Source organism: Octodon degus, unplaced genomic scaffold (assembly GCF_000260255.1).
Source record: "Octodon degus isolate 3935 unplaced genomic scaffold, OctDeg1.0 scaffold00125, whole genome shotgun sequence".
NCBI classification, from domain to species: Eukaryota; Metazoa; Chordata; class Mammalia; order Rodentia; family Octodontidae; genus Octodon; species Octodon degus.
Window position 1 is genome coordinate 8,667,209 of NW_004524701.1, and position 17,560 is coordinate 8,684,768.

General features: G+C 36.4%; 1 protein-coding gene across 1 annotated transcript in view; it reads right to left on the reverse strand.

Annotated features, from left to right (window-relative positions):
• The window catches only part of LOC101584716 (ATP-binding cassette sub-family G member 2-like), a 99,184-nt gene that overhangs the window by 60,807 nt on the left and 20,817 nt on the right, over positions 1 to 17,560 (reverse strand). The window contains exons 3-7 of the mRNA XM_023700607.1: positions 16,475 to 16,537; positions 15,738 to 15,858; positions 15,052 to 15,204; positions 12,594 to 12,751; positions 6,911 to 7,062 (exon numbers count right to left, since the gene is read on the reverse strand). Coding sequence (XP_023556375.1) covers positions 6,911 to 7,062; positions 12,594 to 12,751; positions 15,052 to 15,204; positions 15,738 to 15,858; positions 16,475 to 16,537 — 647 coding nt within the window. The remainder of the gene's footprint in view (positions 1 to 6,910; positions 7,063 to 12,593; positions 12,752 to 15,051; positions 15,205 to 15,737; positions 15,859 to 16,474; positions 16,538 to 17,560) is intronic.

The window sequence follows — 17,560 nt, forward strand, 5'->3', positions numbered from 1 at the left end:
AAAAGAAAAGAAAATATAAAACAACTGAATAGCCCAATATCAGACAATGAAATTGAAAATGTTATAAAAAAAAATTTAGCAACAAAGAAAATCTCAGGTCCTGATGGATTCACAGCTGAATTCTACAAGAAATTTAGAGAAGATTTAATTTAAATCCTGTTCAAACTCTTCAACGAAATTGAAAAGAAAGTAATACTTCCAAAATGATTCCTGGAAGCAAGTATTATACTGACACCAAAGCCAGAGAAAGATTCAACCAAAAAGAGAACTATAGACCAATCTTCTTCATAATATAGATGCAAAAATCCTCAATAAAATCCTACCATATACAAAACAGCAAATGATCAAAAAGATTGTAAACCATGACCAGGCAGGTTTCATCCCAGGGATGCAAGAAAGGTGAAACATGCAAATCTATAAACATAATACACTGTATCAATAAAGCCAAAACCAAAAACCACATGATCATCTCAATTGATGAAGAAAAAGGCTTTTGGCAAAGTCCAACACTCATTCATGATCAAAGCCCTACAAAAAATTGGAATAGAGAGTATCTACTTCAATTGAATAAAAGTCATATATGACAATACAATAGTAAGCATAATTCTAACTGGGGAAAAACTGAAATCCTTTACTCTTAAATCAGGTACAAAACAAGTATATCCTGTATCACCACTCCTATATCATGTAATTCTGGAATCATTATCTAGAGCCATTAGACGAGAGAGAAATAAAAGGAGTAAAAACAGGTAAAGAAGAAGTTAAACTATCATCATTTGCAGAGGACATGATACTCCACTTGGAAGACCTAAAAACTTCACCAAGAAGCTCCTAGAATTAATAAAAAAATCTTGTAGCATAGCAGGTTACAAAGTCAATAACCAAAAATCAATAGCATTCCTCTACATACATAACAAATACACTGAGTGAGAGAGACATTAGAAAAACAATACCCATCACGATTGCAAAAAGAAACAAAAAAAGAAAACCTAGAAATTAATCTAACTGAGTAAAAGATCTATACAATGAAAATTACAATACTCTGAAAAAAAAAAATCAAAAGGATTTCAGGAGCCAGGTAGTTGGCTCAGTAGAATAAGCGCTTCCCTGGCAAACACAACGGCTTCAGTTCAATCCCAGGTTCTGCCAGAAAAAAAAAAAGAAAAGGACTTCACAAAATGGAAAGATATTCCTTGCTCCTGGATAGGAAGAATCAACATTATGAAGATGAACATACTAACAAAATTGTTGTACAGTTTTAATGCAATCCCTATCAATATACCACCAATATACCTCACAGAGCTAGAGAAAACATTCCTAAAATTTATTTGGAACCAGAAAAACCAAGAATAGCAAAAGCAATATTGGACAACAAAGGCAAGGCAAGAGGCATTACAATCCCTGACTTAAAATTATACTACAATGCTACTATAATAAAATCAGCATGGTACTGGCAAAAAAAGAAAAAGAAAAAAGAAAAGAAAAACAGACCTGAGGATCAATGGAATAGATTAGAAGATGCAGATACAACTACAAACACATTCAGCTATCGTGTCTTTGACAAACACCCAAACATGTTCACAAGAAGTAAGATAGCCTCTTTAACAAATGGTGCTGGAAAAACTGGCTTTCCACATGTCAAAAATTAAAGCTACAGCCAGGTCTATCACCATGCACTAAACTAAAGTCAAAATGGATTAAAGATCTAAACATTCAACTAAAAAGACTAAATCTCCTGGAAGAGAAAGTAGGCAGAAATCTTGAAGACATAAGGGTTGGCAAACATTTCATGAACAAAAATCAAACTGCATGAGAAATAATTCAAAGAATCCACAACTAAGACCTCCTTTTATTGAGAAGTTTCTTCACATCAGAAGAAATTGCCAACAGAGTAAAAAGACAACTCACAAATTTGGGAAAAAAATTAACCAATAATCACTCAGACAAAGGTCTTCTATCCAGTATATATAAAGAACTAAAAAAGTTCGGGGCCCAAAATTTAAACACTCAATTCGAAAATAAGCATCGGAGATGAATACACATTTCTCAGAGGAACAAACATAACAGTCAAATAAATACATGAAAAAATGCTCCACATCACTGGCAATTTGAGAAATGCAAACTGAAACAGCAATGAGATATGACCTCACCCTACAAGAAGGGTATCATAAAGACATTGCCTAATAATAAAAGCTGGAGAGGCTGTGGGGGAAAAGGAACCTTTCTCCACTGCTAGAGGGAATGTAAACTGGTACAACCACTATGGAAATCAGTGTAGAGACTCCTCAAAAAAGTAGCACTAGAAATACCATTCAATCCAGCTATTCCCCTTCTGGGAATTTTTCCAGAACAAGTGAAAACATCATACCACAATGATATATGTGCACCCATGTTTATAGAAGTACAATTTGTCATAGCCAAATCTTGGAAGCAACTAAAATGCCCATCACCCAACAAATGGATGAAAAAGATGCAGTATTTTATAAAATGGAGTATTACTCTGCTATAAAGAAAGACAAACTAGAAGCTTTCATGGGTAAGTGGATGCAAATAGAGGCTATACTCATAAGTAAAATAAACCAGACCCACAAGTGTAAATATCATATTGTCTCCCTACTGTAAGAACCCAAAAGAAGAAATAAAACCTGAAAGGTATAACTGATATGGTAAAACACAAAATAATGAAAGGATTAAATAACTTAAGCATTAAATAACAAAGAGGAGAGAAAAAAGAAAAGATAAGAAATAAGGTAGAGGAAAAACATGTAAGTATATATAAAGGATAGATAAAGTAATTGTACTGAAAATCTCAATCACTCTTTTGAAAATACAAGTTAATGTGTAGAATTTTTACTTTGACTGACTCTATATGCTGATAGCCATGATCTAAGCAACTACAACATGGCCAGCAATGTTTAATACAAAAAACATGCTTGAATACTACTGGCTTCTCTTAGATCTCTTAAAAGAAAGCTTTGTGCTAATATCTGTTTCTTCTATGTAAGAATCTTTTGGCCAGTATCTTGTATTCTGAAGATGATACACAGTATATTTGTTATTCTCTCTCTTTCTTTCTCTCCCTCCCTTCCCCACCCTTCCCCATCTCTCTTGTTTTTAGAGACAAGGTCTACTTATGTAATTCATGGTGGCCTCAAACTCACTATGTAGCCCAGGCTAACCTCAAATTCTTAATGATCCTACTATCTCAGTTGCCCGAGTACTGGGATTATAGGTTTGCACCTACCAGGCTAGTTTGTGTTATTATTTTCTTCTGAAATTTTATTTTATTGTTTCATAAAATACAACAGAATATTCTGATAATTAAGAAGAAAAAAGCTATCATTTGTCATGCTGCCATAAAAGCTATCATTTGTCATGCTGCCATAATTTCAAATCCCCAAAGCAACATTCTAGAGACAACATGATCAGCATAGCACACCTGAACTCTGATCTCAACAACTTCTAGCAATGCCTTATGAACTTGGCTTGAAGTCTGACTGAAGTTAATCTTCCCTGCACTCCTCAGACTCATACACACTCCATTATTTTTAAATCATAGAGATAAAACAACTAGTGAATAACAACTGTAGTTGTAGTGATTTTGGTGAGAAAGATCTAGAATGTTTTTAAGTTATCTCTAGATTACCTGAAGCATTAAAAGTACCACATAACTCAATCTGAAAGGGAAAGAGCCACACAACCTCAAAATAGGGAAATTCAAATTCAAACTAATAGGCCATTCACACTCAATCCTGGTCTAGGTCTACAATCTAATGTTATTAGAAAATGAAGTAGCACCTCCATGAGCCCTCATGAAGGCAGGGCAAGATCACATACTAGGGAAAAATGTTAACCACCATCTGTTATGTTGTCAACAAGACAATGATTCTGGGGCTTTCCAAAGACATTCACTGGACAGAATAACTGGTTGGAACATGTTAGTTACTGAACTGTCAGGCAAAGATCACCACACCAGCAGAGCACAATAGACACAAGCCCAGGATTCTGAGACATACAGGAAATAGAAAGAGATCTAAGCAACAAGCAAATGATGCAAAATGACAAAATTTGGTACCAAACTGACTAAAGATTTTTTAAATATCTTATTATAAACAGAAAAAAGCACAGGAGAGGGAGTTGGGGAAAGAGATATATTTGTGTATGTAAGGAGGATGGTTTGGAAATTGTACTGTGGATTTCTTCTGGTCTATAGAAAGAAGTAGTTAATGCTTCTTTCCTGCATTTTTATTTTCATTTTTCTCTCTTCTTAATTTCTTATTGCCTTTGTTTCTTTCTTTTTCCAACTTTGCATACATATATCTGGTAATTGGAAGACACCACCATGCAATACAACAAACAGTGTCAAATTCATATCATTTTGTTTAGGGAAGTTCTGTATCATTTCTAGTTTTTCTTTTATACTACTATTCTGTATTCCCCTTTTAAAAGAAAGAATATATATAAAGGTTAAAAAGCAAGAAGTAGCAATAAAACTCAGCTTCAAAAGAGGCTAGGAAGAGAGTAACAACAATAATCAATGCATTGTATATTGTTATATTCACAAATTGTTCAAAGGACAAGATATAGGCATGAAATATTGTCCAGAAAGCTACCAACATAAAACTTTCTCCTTAATGAACCAAGAGAAACCAGCTGTATAACTACTTTAACTGTCTGTGTAAGCATATATTTTTCCTTTACTTTCCTTTCTTTTCCCTTTTTCCATCACAGTTTTTCTTTTTCTTTTATCAGTTTCATCCTTATTCATAATATCCAGTGTACATTTTGAATCTTGTTTACCCTTTCAAATTCTCACACTAGGGAGATAATACAATGCTTACACACGTGGGTCTGGTTTATTTCAGTTAGAAGTACAGTCTTGAGTTCCATCCATTTACCTGTAAAAGTCTCAAATTTATCCTTTATGCTGAGTAATGTAATGTATTAAAACACACACAAAGACACACACACACACATACACACACACACACACACACACACACACACACACATACACACTGCTTATCCTTTCCTTGGTTGATGGGTATTTGGGTTTTTTCCAGATTTTGCTATTCCAAACTTTGCTCTACACAAATGTTTATAGCAGCACAATTCCACCAAAAGTGGAGAATGGTTCCTTTTTTCCCACAACCCCTCCAGCATTTATCAGTTGTTTTTTTGAAGACAGTCACTCTTTCTGCAATGAAATGGAATCTCTGTGTTATTTTAATTTGTATTTCTTAAATGACCAGTGATTTTGGACATATATTTATTTGACATTTGTATTTGTTTATCTGAGATGTGTGTATTCATTTCAGAGGCCTATTTTTGGATTGAGTCTTAGAATTTTGGAGTCTTGACTTTTTAAAATTCTTTATATATTCTGGATAGAAATCCTTTGTCTGAAGGATAACTGACTATACTTTTTTCCACCCCATACATTGTCTTTTCACTTTGTTGGTGATTTCTTTTGTTGCTCAAAAACATTTTAATAAGGTGAAATCCCATTTACTGATTCTTTGTTGTACTTCTCTTGCAGTCTGGATTTTGTTCACGAATTCTGTACCTATACCTATGTCTTCAAGATTTCTATCTATTTTCTCTTCTAGTATATTTAGTGTTTCTTTTTTAATATTTAGGCCTTTGATACATTTTGGCTTCAGTTTAGTGCATGGTGACAGACATAGATCAAGTTTTAGTCTTTGGCATGTGGAAAGCTTTTCCAGCACCAATTGTTAATGAGACTATCTTTCCTCCAGTGAATATGTTTGACTCCTTTGTTACAGATAAGGTGGTTTAGTGTGTTCCTAATTGCATCTGCATCTTCTAGTCTATTCCTCTGACCTAGGGTGTTTTGGTTTGTTTTCTTTTGTTTTGCCAAGACCACACTGATTTTATCACAATAATTTTTTAGTATAATTTCAGGTCAGGGATTGGACATGCTTTGACTTAGACATCCCATTGTTGTTCAGAACTGCATTTGCTATTCTAGATCTCTTCTAGTTCCAAGTGAATTTTAGGAGTGTTTTCTCTAATTCTGTGAGGTATGCCAATGGCATTTTGATTGGAATTACACTAAATCTGTATAAAAGTTTTGGGATACCATCATTTTCACTAAGTTGTTTCTTCCTATCCATGGATATGTTTCTATTTGCTGATATTCTCCTCAATCTCTCTTTTTAATACACTGTAATTTTCACTCTACAGACATTTTAAATCCTTTGTTATATCATTCATTTTTTAAGATGCTATTATGAAAGGTGTGCTTTCCCTAATTTCTCTCTCTGTAAATTTGTTGTTTGTTTATAAGAATGTTATTGATTTTTGATTGTTGACTTAATATCCAGCTACATTACTGAATTTGGTTATTTAAATTTGATGGATAAATAAATTTTGTTGGAGCTTTTGAGGTCTTCTATGTAGAGTATTATGTCATATGCAAATAATGATAATTTAATTCCTTTCTTTCCTATTATTATTGCTTTTATTTCTTTCTCTTGTCTAATTGCTCTGGCCCAATGTTTCCAGAATTATATTGAATAAGAGAGGTGATAGTGGTGATCTTTTCTTATTCCTCATTTTTAGAATGAAAGCTTTCAGTTTTTGATCTATTTAGTATGATGTCAGCTGTTCGTTTGTCATAGATGCCTTTTATCAGATTAAAATAAAGAACTTCTATTCCAATTTTCAAAAAGGATTTTATGATGAATGACTTTGTCATCACTGACTTTATCATTATTGATTTTATCAAATGCTTTTTTGTGTCTATTGAAATGATCATTTTATTTTTGTCTTTGGATTGCAAATGTTTCAAAGTGCTGGAACCCAAAGTATCAAACAACACTCCTGATGGCCCACTCTCTTCCGGGACTCCATCAGTGAAGAATCTGCTGAAGAAGGTCAGCCATACCTGCTGATGCAAAGAACTGTATAGCCTCATTTGCAGGACCATGGAACACCAGTTTTCTGGAGGCCAGTAATGTGAGACTATCAAACATCCTGAAAATGCAGTCCTGAGGCTGATGAATGGAGAAGATGATTGTTCTTCCTTGCTTAGACATCCTAGGTTAAAGGATGGAAAACAGAAAAATATTACACATCAAAATCTTGCACTTCCAACTTGATTAACACTAACAAATTTCTCAGCTGGTCTCATATAATCAACTTCTTGCTCAGGGAAGCTAAATTCTGTGCTTTTATGTTTAAAACTAAGGCTTTTTGACATATGTACATTAATTCTGCAGAAGCCACTGGAAGATTTACTGAAAATGCAAGTGAAATGAGAAGAAAGGTTTGTACTAATATTGTTTAGATAAGATATCATGTCTGCATCTTGTCCTCTGAATAACTACTATGAAGACAATAATATGCAATGTATTAATTATTGTAACTGTCCTATTAACTTCTTTTGAAACTGTTTCATTGCTATTTTTTCTCATTGAAATGAATTAAAAAATTTTTTAAAGAAAATACAGGTGAAAATTCAGGTTATTGAAGTCTCATCAGCCATTATATTACAATGTGAAGGTAGAAGAAGTTGCTATTATAAATTTACACTCAGGCAATTTCTAAATGCTAAAGTCTAAGAAGTAATTATAGACTAAATATTCAACAATGATCATACGCCAAATTCTCATTAACCACTATGTCTCTGGTTCTTTCAAATAATTTTCATTCTGCTGTCCTGATAATACAGTTAACACCACAAAGTGCTATGTCTTCGTGAAATGCTTTAGAGGTAGCCACATTTCAATATTGACAATGTTGTTATAAGGCAGTTCCAACATTGTTATTTTTTTCATTTTAACAATAAAACTTAAAGGGTCAAGCAAATAGCCACAGGCTAATAGTTAATAAGAGGAAAGGCCAGGATTTGATCTCAGACCTAATTCCATGGGAGAAACAGTACAAAATTACCTGTCATGGGAGTTATTACAACTGGGTAGAAAAAAGAAAAAGGGCAAAATCACTGTTAAACTGCTACTAAAATGGGGCTGGGGAGTTGGCTCAGTGGAATAAGTGCTTCCCTGGCAAGCACAAGGGCCTGAGTTCAATCCTCAGTTCCAAAAAAAAACCCCAAAAAAAACCACAAAAAACACAAAAAACTGTTACTAAAGGTCCTGCCAGTTCTGTTGAGCCTGTTAGCCCATTTGCACCCTGAAGACTGCCAAGGAGATTCAGCAGCCCTAACCCTGCCCACTCAGCCTTCCCAACAGAGTTCAGAGTTCTGCTGAGCTCAGTCACCCTTTCTTGCCCTGAAGGCCTCCAAGGAAACCTAACCAACACAGGGACCTGCAGAAGCCTTGGGGAGCCCTACCCTGTGCCAACACACCATCAAGAGAGCCTTATAGAATGTTGGCCTGCAATCATCATCATTGGATCCTTCTGGAACTGTGCCCTGCCTCTTTCCCCTCAATGAGGTGGAAGGCACATTGAACCCCACACAATGAGAACTTTGATGAGCCTATCCTGCCCTGCCACTCTCCTGAGAGCCTTTGCTGACCCACAGCTGACCACCTACCATCGCTACAGAGTGAGGGAGGACATTGTGGGCTTCAAAACATGAAAAAGAAAGAGGAGATAGCTCAGCAGTCTAAATACCTGCCAGCAAGCATAAGGTCCTCAGTTCAATCTCTTGCATTTCATGCTGTGCTTGCCCCACAACACGGGGCATGCCATGCGAACCCCAAAGCTGGTCATCATGGTGCATGCCTGTAAGCCCATGGTGCATGCCTGTAAGGGCTATGGAGGCTGAGACAGGAGGATCACTATGGCCTTAGTTGCACAGTAAGACCCTGTACCAAATTAATTAAATTAATTAATAATTTTTAAACAGCAAAGGGAATGAACAAAACACAATCTCAGAGCTCCAGCCCACCCGAAACAAGTCCACTGGGACAAGGTTATAGAGGAACTTTTAAGGTCACACACATGAAGTTTCTGAGATGATAGCAACTAAAGTAAAGAAACAACTTCATCAGGCCATGGAGGGAATCAGATCAGAAAAAAAAATCTCTGGTAGAGAAAAAAAATAACAGCAATCATGAAAGAATTGCTCAATACATCTCAGAAAGACATAGATACAAAAAGAGAATGGAATAGGAAAATGAAGGAAATAATAAATGACCAATTAAAGAAAGAACTAGAAGGCATGAAACAGATTCAAACTGATATCGAGGACATTAAGAATTCCATTGAAAGCTGGCAAAATCACTTGAATGAAACAGAAGATTGAATATCAGACACTTAAGATAGCACAGTAGCTAGTAAACACTAAAGGAAAGATCTCTTTTAAATGAAACACCAGGAAATAATAATAAAACAGCTGCAAGATGATACAGAGAAAAATAATATAAGACTAATAGGTATCAACAGAACAGCTGTCATTAACACAAAAGACATGAAAAGTGTTTGCAGAAGTAGTAGCAGAAAATTTCCCAAGCATGTTAAAAGAATCTCATATACAGAAAACTCTGCTCCAGCTAGCCAGAATTAAAATTAATCTTCAACCAGATACATAATAATCAAGCTCCCACAAACTGAGCAAAAGAATAAAATATTAAAAGTTGTTAGAAGAAAATAGATTACCTATAACGGAAAGCCCATCACAATCACAGCAAATTTTTCAAAACAGACCATCAAATCAACAAGAACTTAGAGCAATACATTTCAGATCCTGAAAGAAAACAACTACCAATCCAGATTGATGCACCCTGCAAAACTATCAAATTTAATTGAGAGATTAGATACTTCCATGACAAAGAACAACTGAAGAAATTAATGACAACCGAACTAAACCTACAAAGAGTACTAACAGGTATCTTGGAAAGAGACAATGACAACAACGACTTCAAAAACAAGAGTAGAGAACTGCCAAGCAGAGCAAATAATTAAGCAAAGGCAAAAGTAGGGATCCTACAATAGGAAAACAACATGACAAAGATAAGCCAGTACATATCAGTTACAACTATCAATGTAAATGATCTCAATTCACTAATCAAAAGAAGCAGATTGGCAGAGTGGCTAAAGAAACAAAATCCAACCAATCAGCTGCACACAAAAAACACATTTAACTGAAAAGGAAATTAATAAACTGAACATCAAAGGATGAAAAACAATGTTCCATATGACAGAAAATCAAAAAAAGAAGGAATAGCAATTATAAATACATATGAACCCAATGTAAGAGCACTCAACTATAGAAGACAAATTTCAAAAGACATGAAAAACCTAATAAGCAATAACATAATTTTACTGTGGGACTTTTTAACAGCCCACTGACACAAAGAGATACATCAACCATGCAAAATACAAGCACTCAAATAAAAGAACTGAACGAAACTTGTGAAGAAATTGACTTAGTAGACTTTTACAGAGTATTTCACCCAACAGCATCAGAATATACATTTTTCTCAGGTGCACAAGCCACGTTCTCAAAAATAGATTATGCCCAAGAACACAGAGCATGCTGAAGGAAATGCAAAGAAATTGACACTATGCCACGCATATTCTCTGACCATAGTGCAAATGGAATTGAAAATTATTGACAAAAGCAACAGCAAAAACTCTACAAACACAAGAAAACTAAATAACACCCTCCTTAACAATCAATAGATCATGGGTAAAATTAAAGAAAAATTAAACAATATTTTCAATCAAATGAAAATGCAGATATAACTTATTGGAACCTGTGGGATGCAATGAATTTCTGTCTTAAGAAGGAAATTTATAGTGATAAATCCTAACATCAGGAAAAATAAGCCCAAACAAACAATTTCATACTGCACCTCAAACTCCTACAAAAAGAAAAGCAAGTCAAGTCCAAAGCCCAAAGAATGCAGGAAGTTATAAAGATCAGAGCAAAAATAAATTCAATGAGGATGAAGAAAACAATACAAACTATTCATGAACTGTGGTTCTTTGAAAGAATAAATAAAAGTGATCAACCTCTAGCCAACCTCATATAAAGGACACAGAAAAGGTGTGTTTTCAGAGGATCCTCAGGCCTCAGGAATCAGGCAGCAAGGAAGCTGCTGACTACTGAGTGGAACCTACAGACTGGTAGCAAAGCCCTGAATGCTGAGCTCTTTGCTGGGAGGCTGGGATGGGGGGATGTCCTGCTTTCTTGGGACACTTGGGGTGATCAAATGTGGCAAAACCTATGAAATGGAAGCAGAAAGTTAGAGGCAGCAAATGAAGTAGAAAGGAACAGCTTGGGAATCTAGATGAGTGGGGTGGGATTTTCTTTGTCTTATTCTTGGAGATTTCAAATTATTTTTAATCTTTAATTTTTTTTTCAAAAATAGACAAAACTTGGGCTGGGGAAATAGCTCAGTGGCATAAGCGCCTGCCTGGGAAGCACAAGGTCCTGAGTTCAATCCCTGATATAAAAATAAAATCAAAAGAAAAAAAAAGGGAAAACTTAATTTTTGAAAAATTTTACTATAAAAGCTCCTATCAGTCTTCTTTCTTGATGAAATACTATTACTTTTACTTCATTATTGCATGTGTTCAGTCCAGGCTCTAGAAATCATTCCTTAAATCATCCATCTCAAGGCCAATTTCTGAACTGATCATGTTGGCTCTGCCTTTGGACAGACCCACAACACATCTACTTCTCAGCACCTCACCATGACCATCATAGTCAAGGAACCATCACACTTCCTCAGCCTCCATACTGGCCTACTCATACTCACCCCTGCCCAAATTTGTAACTCTCTGCAGCTGCCACTCCTGAGCTCTCAAAAAGCCTTCCAAGTCTTCTAATTACAGTAAAAGCCATACTTTTTACAGTGGCCTACCAGGTCTATATAATCTGTCAACAAAATAATCCCAACCCCCATCCTATTCTACCTGTGATGGGTTGAACTGTGTCCTCCCCAGACCTTCATGTGCTTATGTTCTGATGCTCAGTACCTCAGGATAGGGTTACAGTTGGAAGCAGAGTATTCAAAGAGATAATTAAGACTATACAAGTTCACTGAGAGGATCCTAGTCAGACTGGTATTCTTCTAAGAGATTAGGTCATGGATAGAACATACCAATGGAAAAAAAGTAGCCATCAAGAAGTCAGGACAGAGCACTCAGAAGAAACCACCATGAGGACACCTTGATCTCAGACTTCCCACATCCAGTGCTGGAAGAATGTTAATTTCTGTTATTTAAACCACTCTGTGTTATATAGTTACAACAATATCTTCACCAAATTCCACTCTGCTTAGTCACTGGGTTCTGTCCCTCCAGCCTCATTGGTATCCTGGACATGACAGGCCTGGTCAGCTTGGGTTACCTCGCTGCTCCTCTTCCAATTAACACTTTCTCTGTCAAATCCAACCTCAGATGTCACTCCTTCTCATCTTTTCTGTCACAGGCTTAAGGTTTTCCCTGACTTTCCTATTATTTCAATCTGCCCTCACTACTACCATTTTCTTTTCTAATTGGCTTTCTGCCTCCAATAGAAGGAGAAATTCTGTTATTCCATTAGCAAGACTTGGTCTCAAAAGTTAAAACAGTCCCCTGTACCAAGAACAACAAGTACACAGAAGTGATCAGACATTAAATAAGTGAAAGAAAAATGTTCTCACAGCTGTTACCTTTTCAAAAGTACAAAAACAGCATGTGCTGTGCTTGAGTCTAAACCATTAGTGGGCTCATCCAGGAACAAGATGGAAGGATCATTGATCAGCTCCATTCCAATGCTGGTCTTTTTTCTTTCTGCTCCAGACAGACCATGGATAAATTCAAAGCCAACCTAAAATAAAACATTGTCAACAGGAATGGCCACAGCCACTAGCATGTGGTGTATAATTCTGTTCCAGCCCTACACATTTATCTTATTATTCTCTTTATTCTCAACTAAAATAAGGGGATACCTAGGAGAAGGAAGTGATTTCTGCTTTACCAGATGAGTAAACTATGCCTCATGTCAGAGCTGCTAAGTGGCTAAGACCTAATTTGAAGTCCATTTGTTTAACACGTCCGTACGTGCCTGAGTCAAATACTTATTTTTAAAATAGAAGATATTGAGCAGGATACAGTGGTGCATGCTTTTAATTCCAGCACTTGAAGCAGGAGGTTTGCCATGACTTCGAGGCCTTGTCTTGACAAAAGAAAGCAAAATATAAACAAAAACAAAAACACCTAGAACACAAAGATTCAGTTTGACACATAAAATCACAGTAAAAATGATAAAAAGAAGCTAAACTGAAATGATAACAAGTTTAAGCACCACCTGGGCAACTTAGCAAGACTTGGTCTCAAAAGTTAAAAAGGGGGAAATTGGGGACATAGCTCAGTACAAAATCTCTGGGTTCAATCCTTAGTACCACAAACAGTCAACCCATCAGGAAAAGGGAAAATAGAGTAATTTATTACTCATCTATCAGCACAACCTCCCCACTGTCTCAGCTATAAAAGTCTCCAACTGGAATTACATGATTAGAGTTGACTCTGAGTCAGGAAATTGCACTGTCTGTAGCCTTTTCAATTTCCATAGCACTTTTGACAGACACTGCCTATACACAAACTCATCACAGAACTTCAACTCCTCCTCCTCTTCCTCCTCCTCCTCCTCCTGCTCCTCTTCCTGCTCCTCCTCCTCTTCTTGTATTTTAGCAAAGGGTCTACAGGGTGTTCAGGGTCTCACTACTAAATTGAACTTGTAGTGATCCACCTATTTACAGTCTCCCAAGAGCTGAGATTACACTTGCACACCACTACACCCAGTCTGTCACAGAACTTCTGATTTACACTTGCAGCTAAATGCAGAAAATGGATGTATAGCAGGGCAACTGACTCTTTTCAACTAGTCAATGTTATTGTACATGGCAAGGGGAAAAGAAAGGCTTAAGGGAGGTTGGAAGTGGGAAACAATTCTGTAACTGATTCCAAAAAGGCCAGGCATGGTAGCCCACAGCTGTAATTCTAACACTTGGGAGGCTAAGGCACAATGGCAAGTTTGAGGCCAGGCTGGGCTACATAATGAGTTCAACTATGGTTACAAGAGAAACCTTGTGTCAACCATGCTCCCCTCAAAAAAAAGTCTCCAAAAAGAATAACTAATGCTACCTGTGGCCTTGCTAATCTTCTATTAGCTACTGAACTATAAGGACATTTGGAAACACTCTGAGAAATATGAATAAATATTGTCTTAATACAGCTGACAATATGAAGATACTGTTCTTTTGGTTGGTTGATAATGGTACTGGTATTTTTATACATGCATAATAAGTGGTCAGGGGGTAAAATATTATGTTTTTTAAAAATACTTCAATAAAAAAGTGAAGGTCATTCTGGTTAAGATGTGAAGAACTGAGAAAGCAAGGTGAACAATCTTAATAATGATACTTTTATACCAATTTCTTACAATATTATCACTATGGTAATCAGACTATTTTCTTTGAATTTCTATTGTTTACAATATCATTAAAAAGTATAAAAATAAATAATTATTTCAAGCAATGACATTACACAAATTCTAAGTCTACTTTCCTCTGAATAAAATTTTGGATGCCAAATGACACAAGGAGAAATGTATAAAGCAAGAATCTTTGGATATCAACTCCAGAAATAAACTTCCCAAAAGCAACAGAACAAGGTTCGCTAGAGACAGGCAGAAAGACAGACAGACTGCTAACAAGAAGAGAAAAATTAGTGCAAACATATCAAAGAAGTCAGAACCTGAACTATGATCATTTTTTTCTTTGGGGATACTGGGAACTGAACTCAGGACCCTGTGCTTGCCAGGCAGGTGCTTATTCTACTGAGCTATCTCCCCAGCCCTAGGACCTGAACTATGAAGATGAAGGAGGATCACATGGCAAGGGTTTGATGAAGCCAAGTTTCACATCATCTCCAAGATTCAATCATTGTCAAACTTTTTCCAGTTTAATTTATCCTTCCTTATTATGTAACTAGTAACTTTTCTCTTCATTACAAGGAGCCACCACTTTGAACACACACATTATAGAAATTTTTGGATTAGGATCAGTTGATTCATAAAAGGGAAGTCTCATCACCTGGCTGTGATTCTACCAGTTTTATTTACAGTACCTTGGAATCTGCCACTTTATCCAGACCTAATTCTTCAATGATCCTATTAATTTTCTCATTTTTTTCTTGATTTGTCACAGTTGTACGAATTCGAAGAGCTGCTGAAAATTGTAAGTTTTCTCTCACCGTCAGTGTGCCCTTCATGACGTCATCCTTAGAGCAAAATGATATTTTAATGACATAGGCAAAATCTTTTCTATGATCTAGAATATGCAATTTAGCCAAAGGAAATAATATAACCAAAGTAAAGCTTTAGCTAATTGTGATTTTCCAATTTTAAGTATTATAGAAACTACATACACTACAGAAAGGTGAAAATCTGGTGGAATCATTTTTCACCTCACACTTGCACATAGAGGTAATTGTGATGAATATTAACAAACTATTGCAGTCTCTTTTGTACAAGGATTTGCCAAAAGACATCTTATAGGAAACAAAAACGTGAATAAGGATAGCAGCAGATCCTTTTTGACAATGATAAACCAGCTAGATTGATTCGACTGCCTTACACGGATCATATTCCAGATCTTTGCCTTTCCAATTAATTCCACCTTCAATCTAATGGAAGATTATCAAAAGGTATTGTAAAGAGTGGTCTATGAGCATGTTATATAAAAAGCTAGAAGCACACTAAATCATATGCCAAGGCAGATGCTCACATAGAAACAGAGGAAATAAAAACTCACAGACACTTGTGCCACATAGCCTGAATAACATTTGAAATTGGAAGGATGTGCTTCTCCATTTATCAGAATATCTCCAGATAAGCCATGTGGATTTTTCCTTGCAGCTAAGACATCTAACAACCTACAAAAAACATATACGTCATGGAGTCTTTTTCCCTACAACAAAGAAGGTATATTTTAGCTTCTCAGCTCATGAGAAAATAAACTTGTCCAGAAAGGTAATACATATAGATGCACATGTATATTTTTTAAAACCCTCACATACCTTTTCATTGTGTGCTGCAAGAAAGCCTAGAGCCATAAAAGCAAAGCATTGGCTTATCCTATACAGACATCCCAAATGATCCCTCTTGGTGTCTAACTTTGAAAAGCCCGACCAAGGCAGTGTGCTTCTTTATTTTAATCTCATACCTTCACTTAGAACTTCTGTTCCAGCTCTCTCCTTTTAAAATTATCTCCTTGTTCCCCCTCTCTATTCCAGTTATAATTCTGGTTTTTATAGCCCAATCACTTTTCCACATTCGATTAGCAAACCTAACCAAATAAGACTATACTACCTTGTCCTCAAAACAAAACTACAATCTGGCCTGAATGCATGTTTTCACAACATCTAGGATGAGCCTAGATGCATAACAAATGCTCAACCAACACCTGCTTGTGTAAAGGTAATTTTTTTTTTTAAATCACACTGCAACGATATAGCAAAAAAGCCAACTTATATTCTCAGTTATACTCACACAGATTTGCCTGAACCTGGAGGTCCCAGAATGGCATTGAGGCCAGGTTTCATGATCCCACTGTAAGTACAAAACATACTGATTTATTGTTCCACCTTAAATGAAGTTTTATCAACTCACATCTGAACTGAATATACTTAATGAAGGTTATTGAAATTTTAGACGAAAACCAAGAATCAACTTTTAAAGAAAAACAATGGTTATTAATAGAAGACTATGCCTGTCAAGCACAAAGTCCTGAGTTTGATTCCCGGCATCAAAATAAAAAGAGAGAGGAGGGGTAGAGAAGCAGGGGAGGACAGGTAAAGGAGAGGAGGGGCAAGAAAGGGAGGGGGCAAAAGGGGAGGAAAAAGGAGGAGAGGGAAGGGGAGGAAAAAGGAGAGGAAGAGAAAAGAGGGGAGGGAAGGGTAGGACAGAGAGAGAACTAATATTCAGAGGATATCAAATGTGACTCAAGACCTATACCAAATGGTTCAGGTCCCCCTATATTCTTTTTTTTTTTGAAGAGTCTACAGGATTCTCAGGGTCTCACTATGTAGATCAGATTCATAGGGATTCACCTGCTTTCAGCCTCCCAAGAACTGGGATTACAGGTGGGCGTCACTACACCCAGTCTCAATTGCTGTCTCAGCACCCCCTGGGAGCAGGGCCGGCACAGCAGGCCCAGGGATCAAATCCCCAGCTGCTGCACCAGCTTGCAAGTGCTTTAATCCACTGAGCTATTTGGCCAGCCCTTAGGCTTTTTAACACTGTGTCAAGTATAAAGCAGCTTCTGGGCAATGTTGATGTCTTCAAAATATCTCCTTACTTGCTACTTTGTCAGGTACTATACAACTACTCAATGAGTCACAGAATATAGATAATAGTGTTCTTACTAATAAAACCTAATAAGATCCCTCCAAAAACACATTGTAAGTAGAAATCTACAGGCGAGGGGCAGGTGAGATGGCTTAGTGGTCTAAAGCACCTACTTAGAACAAGCTCAGGAAAGCACAGGGACTACGGTTCAATCCCCCACCACCACATGCCAGCCAGCCCTGCCCCCTGGTGGGCTGAGCTGTCCCCCCCCACACTAAATAAATAAAC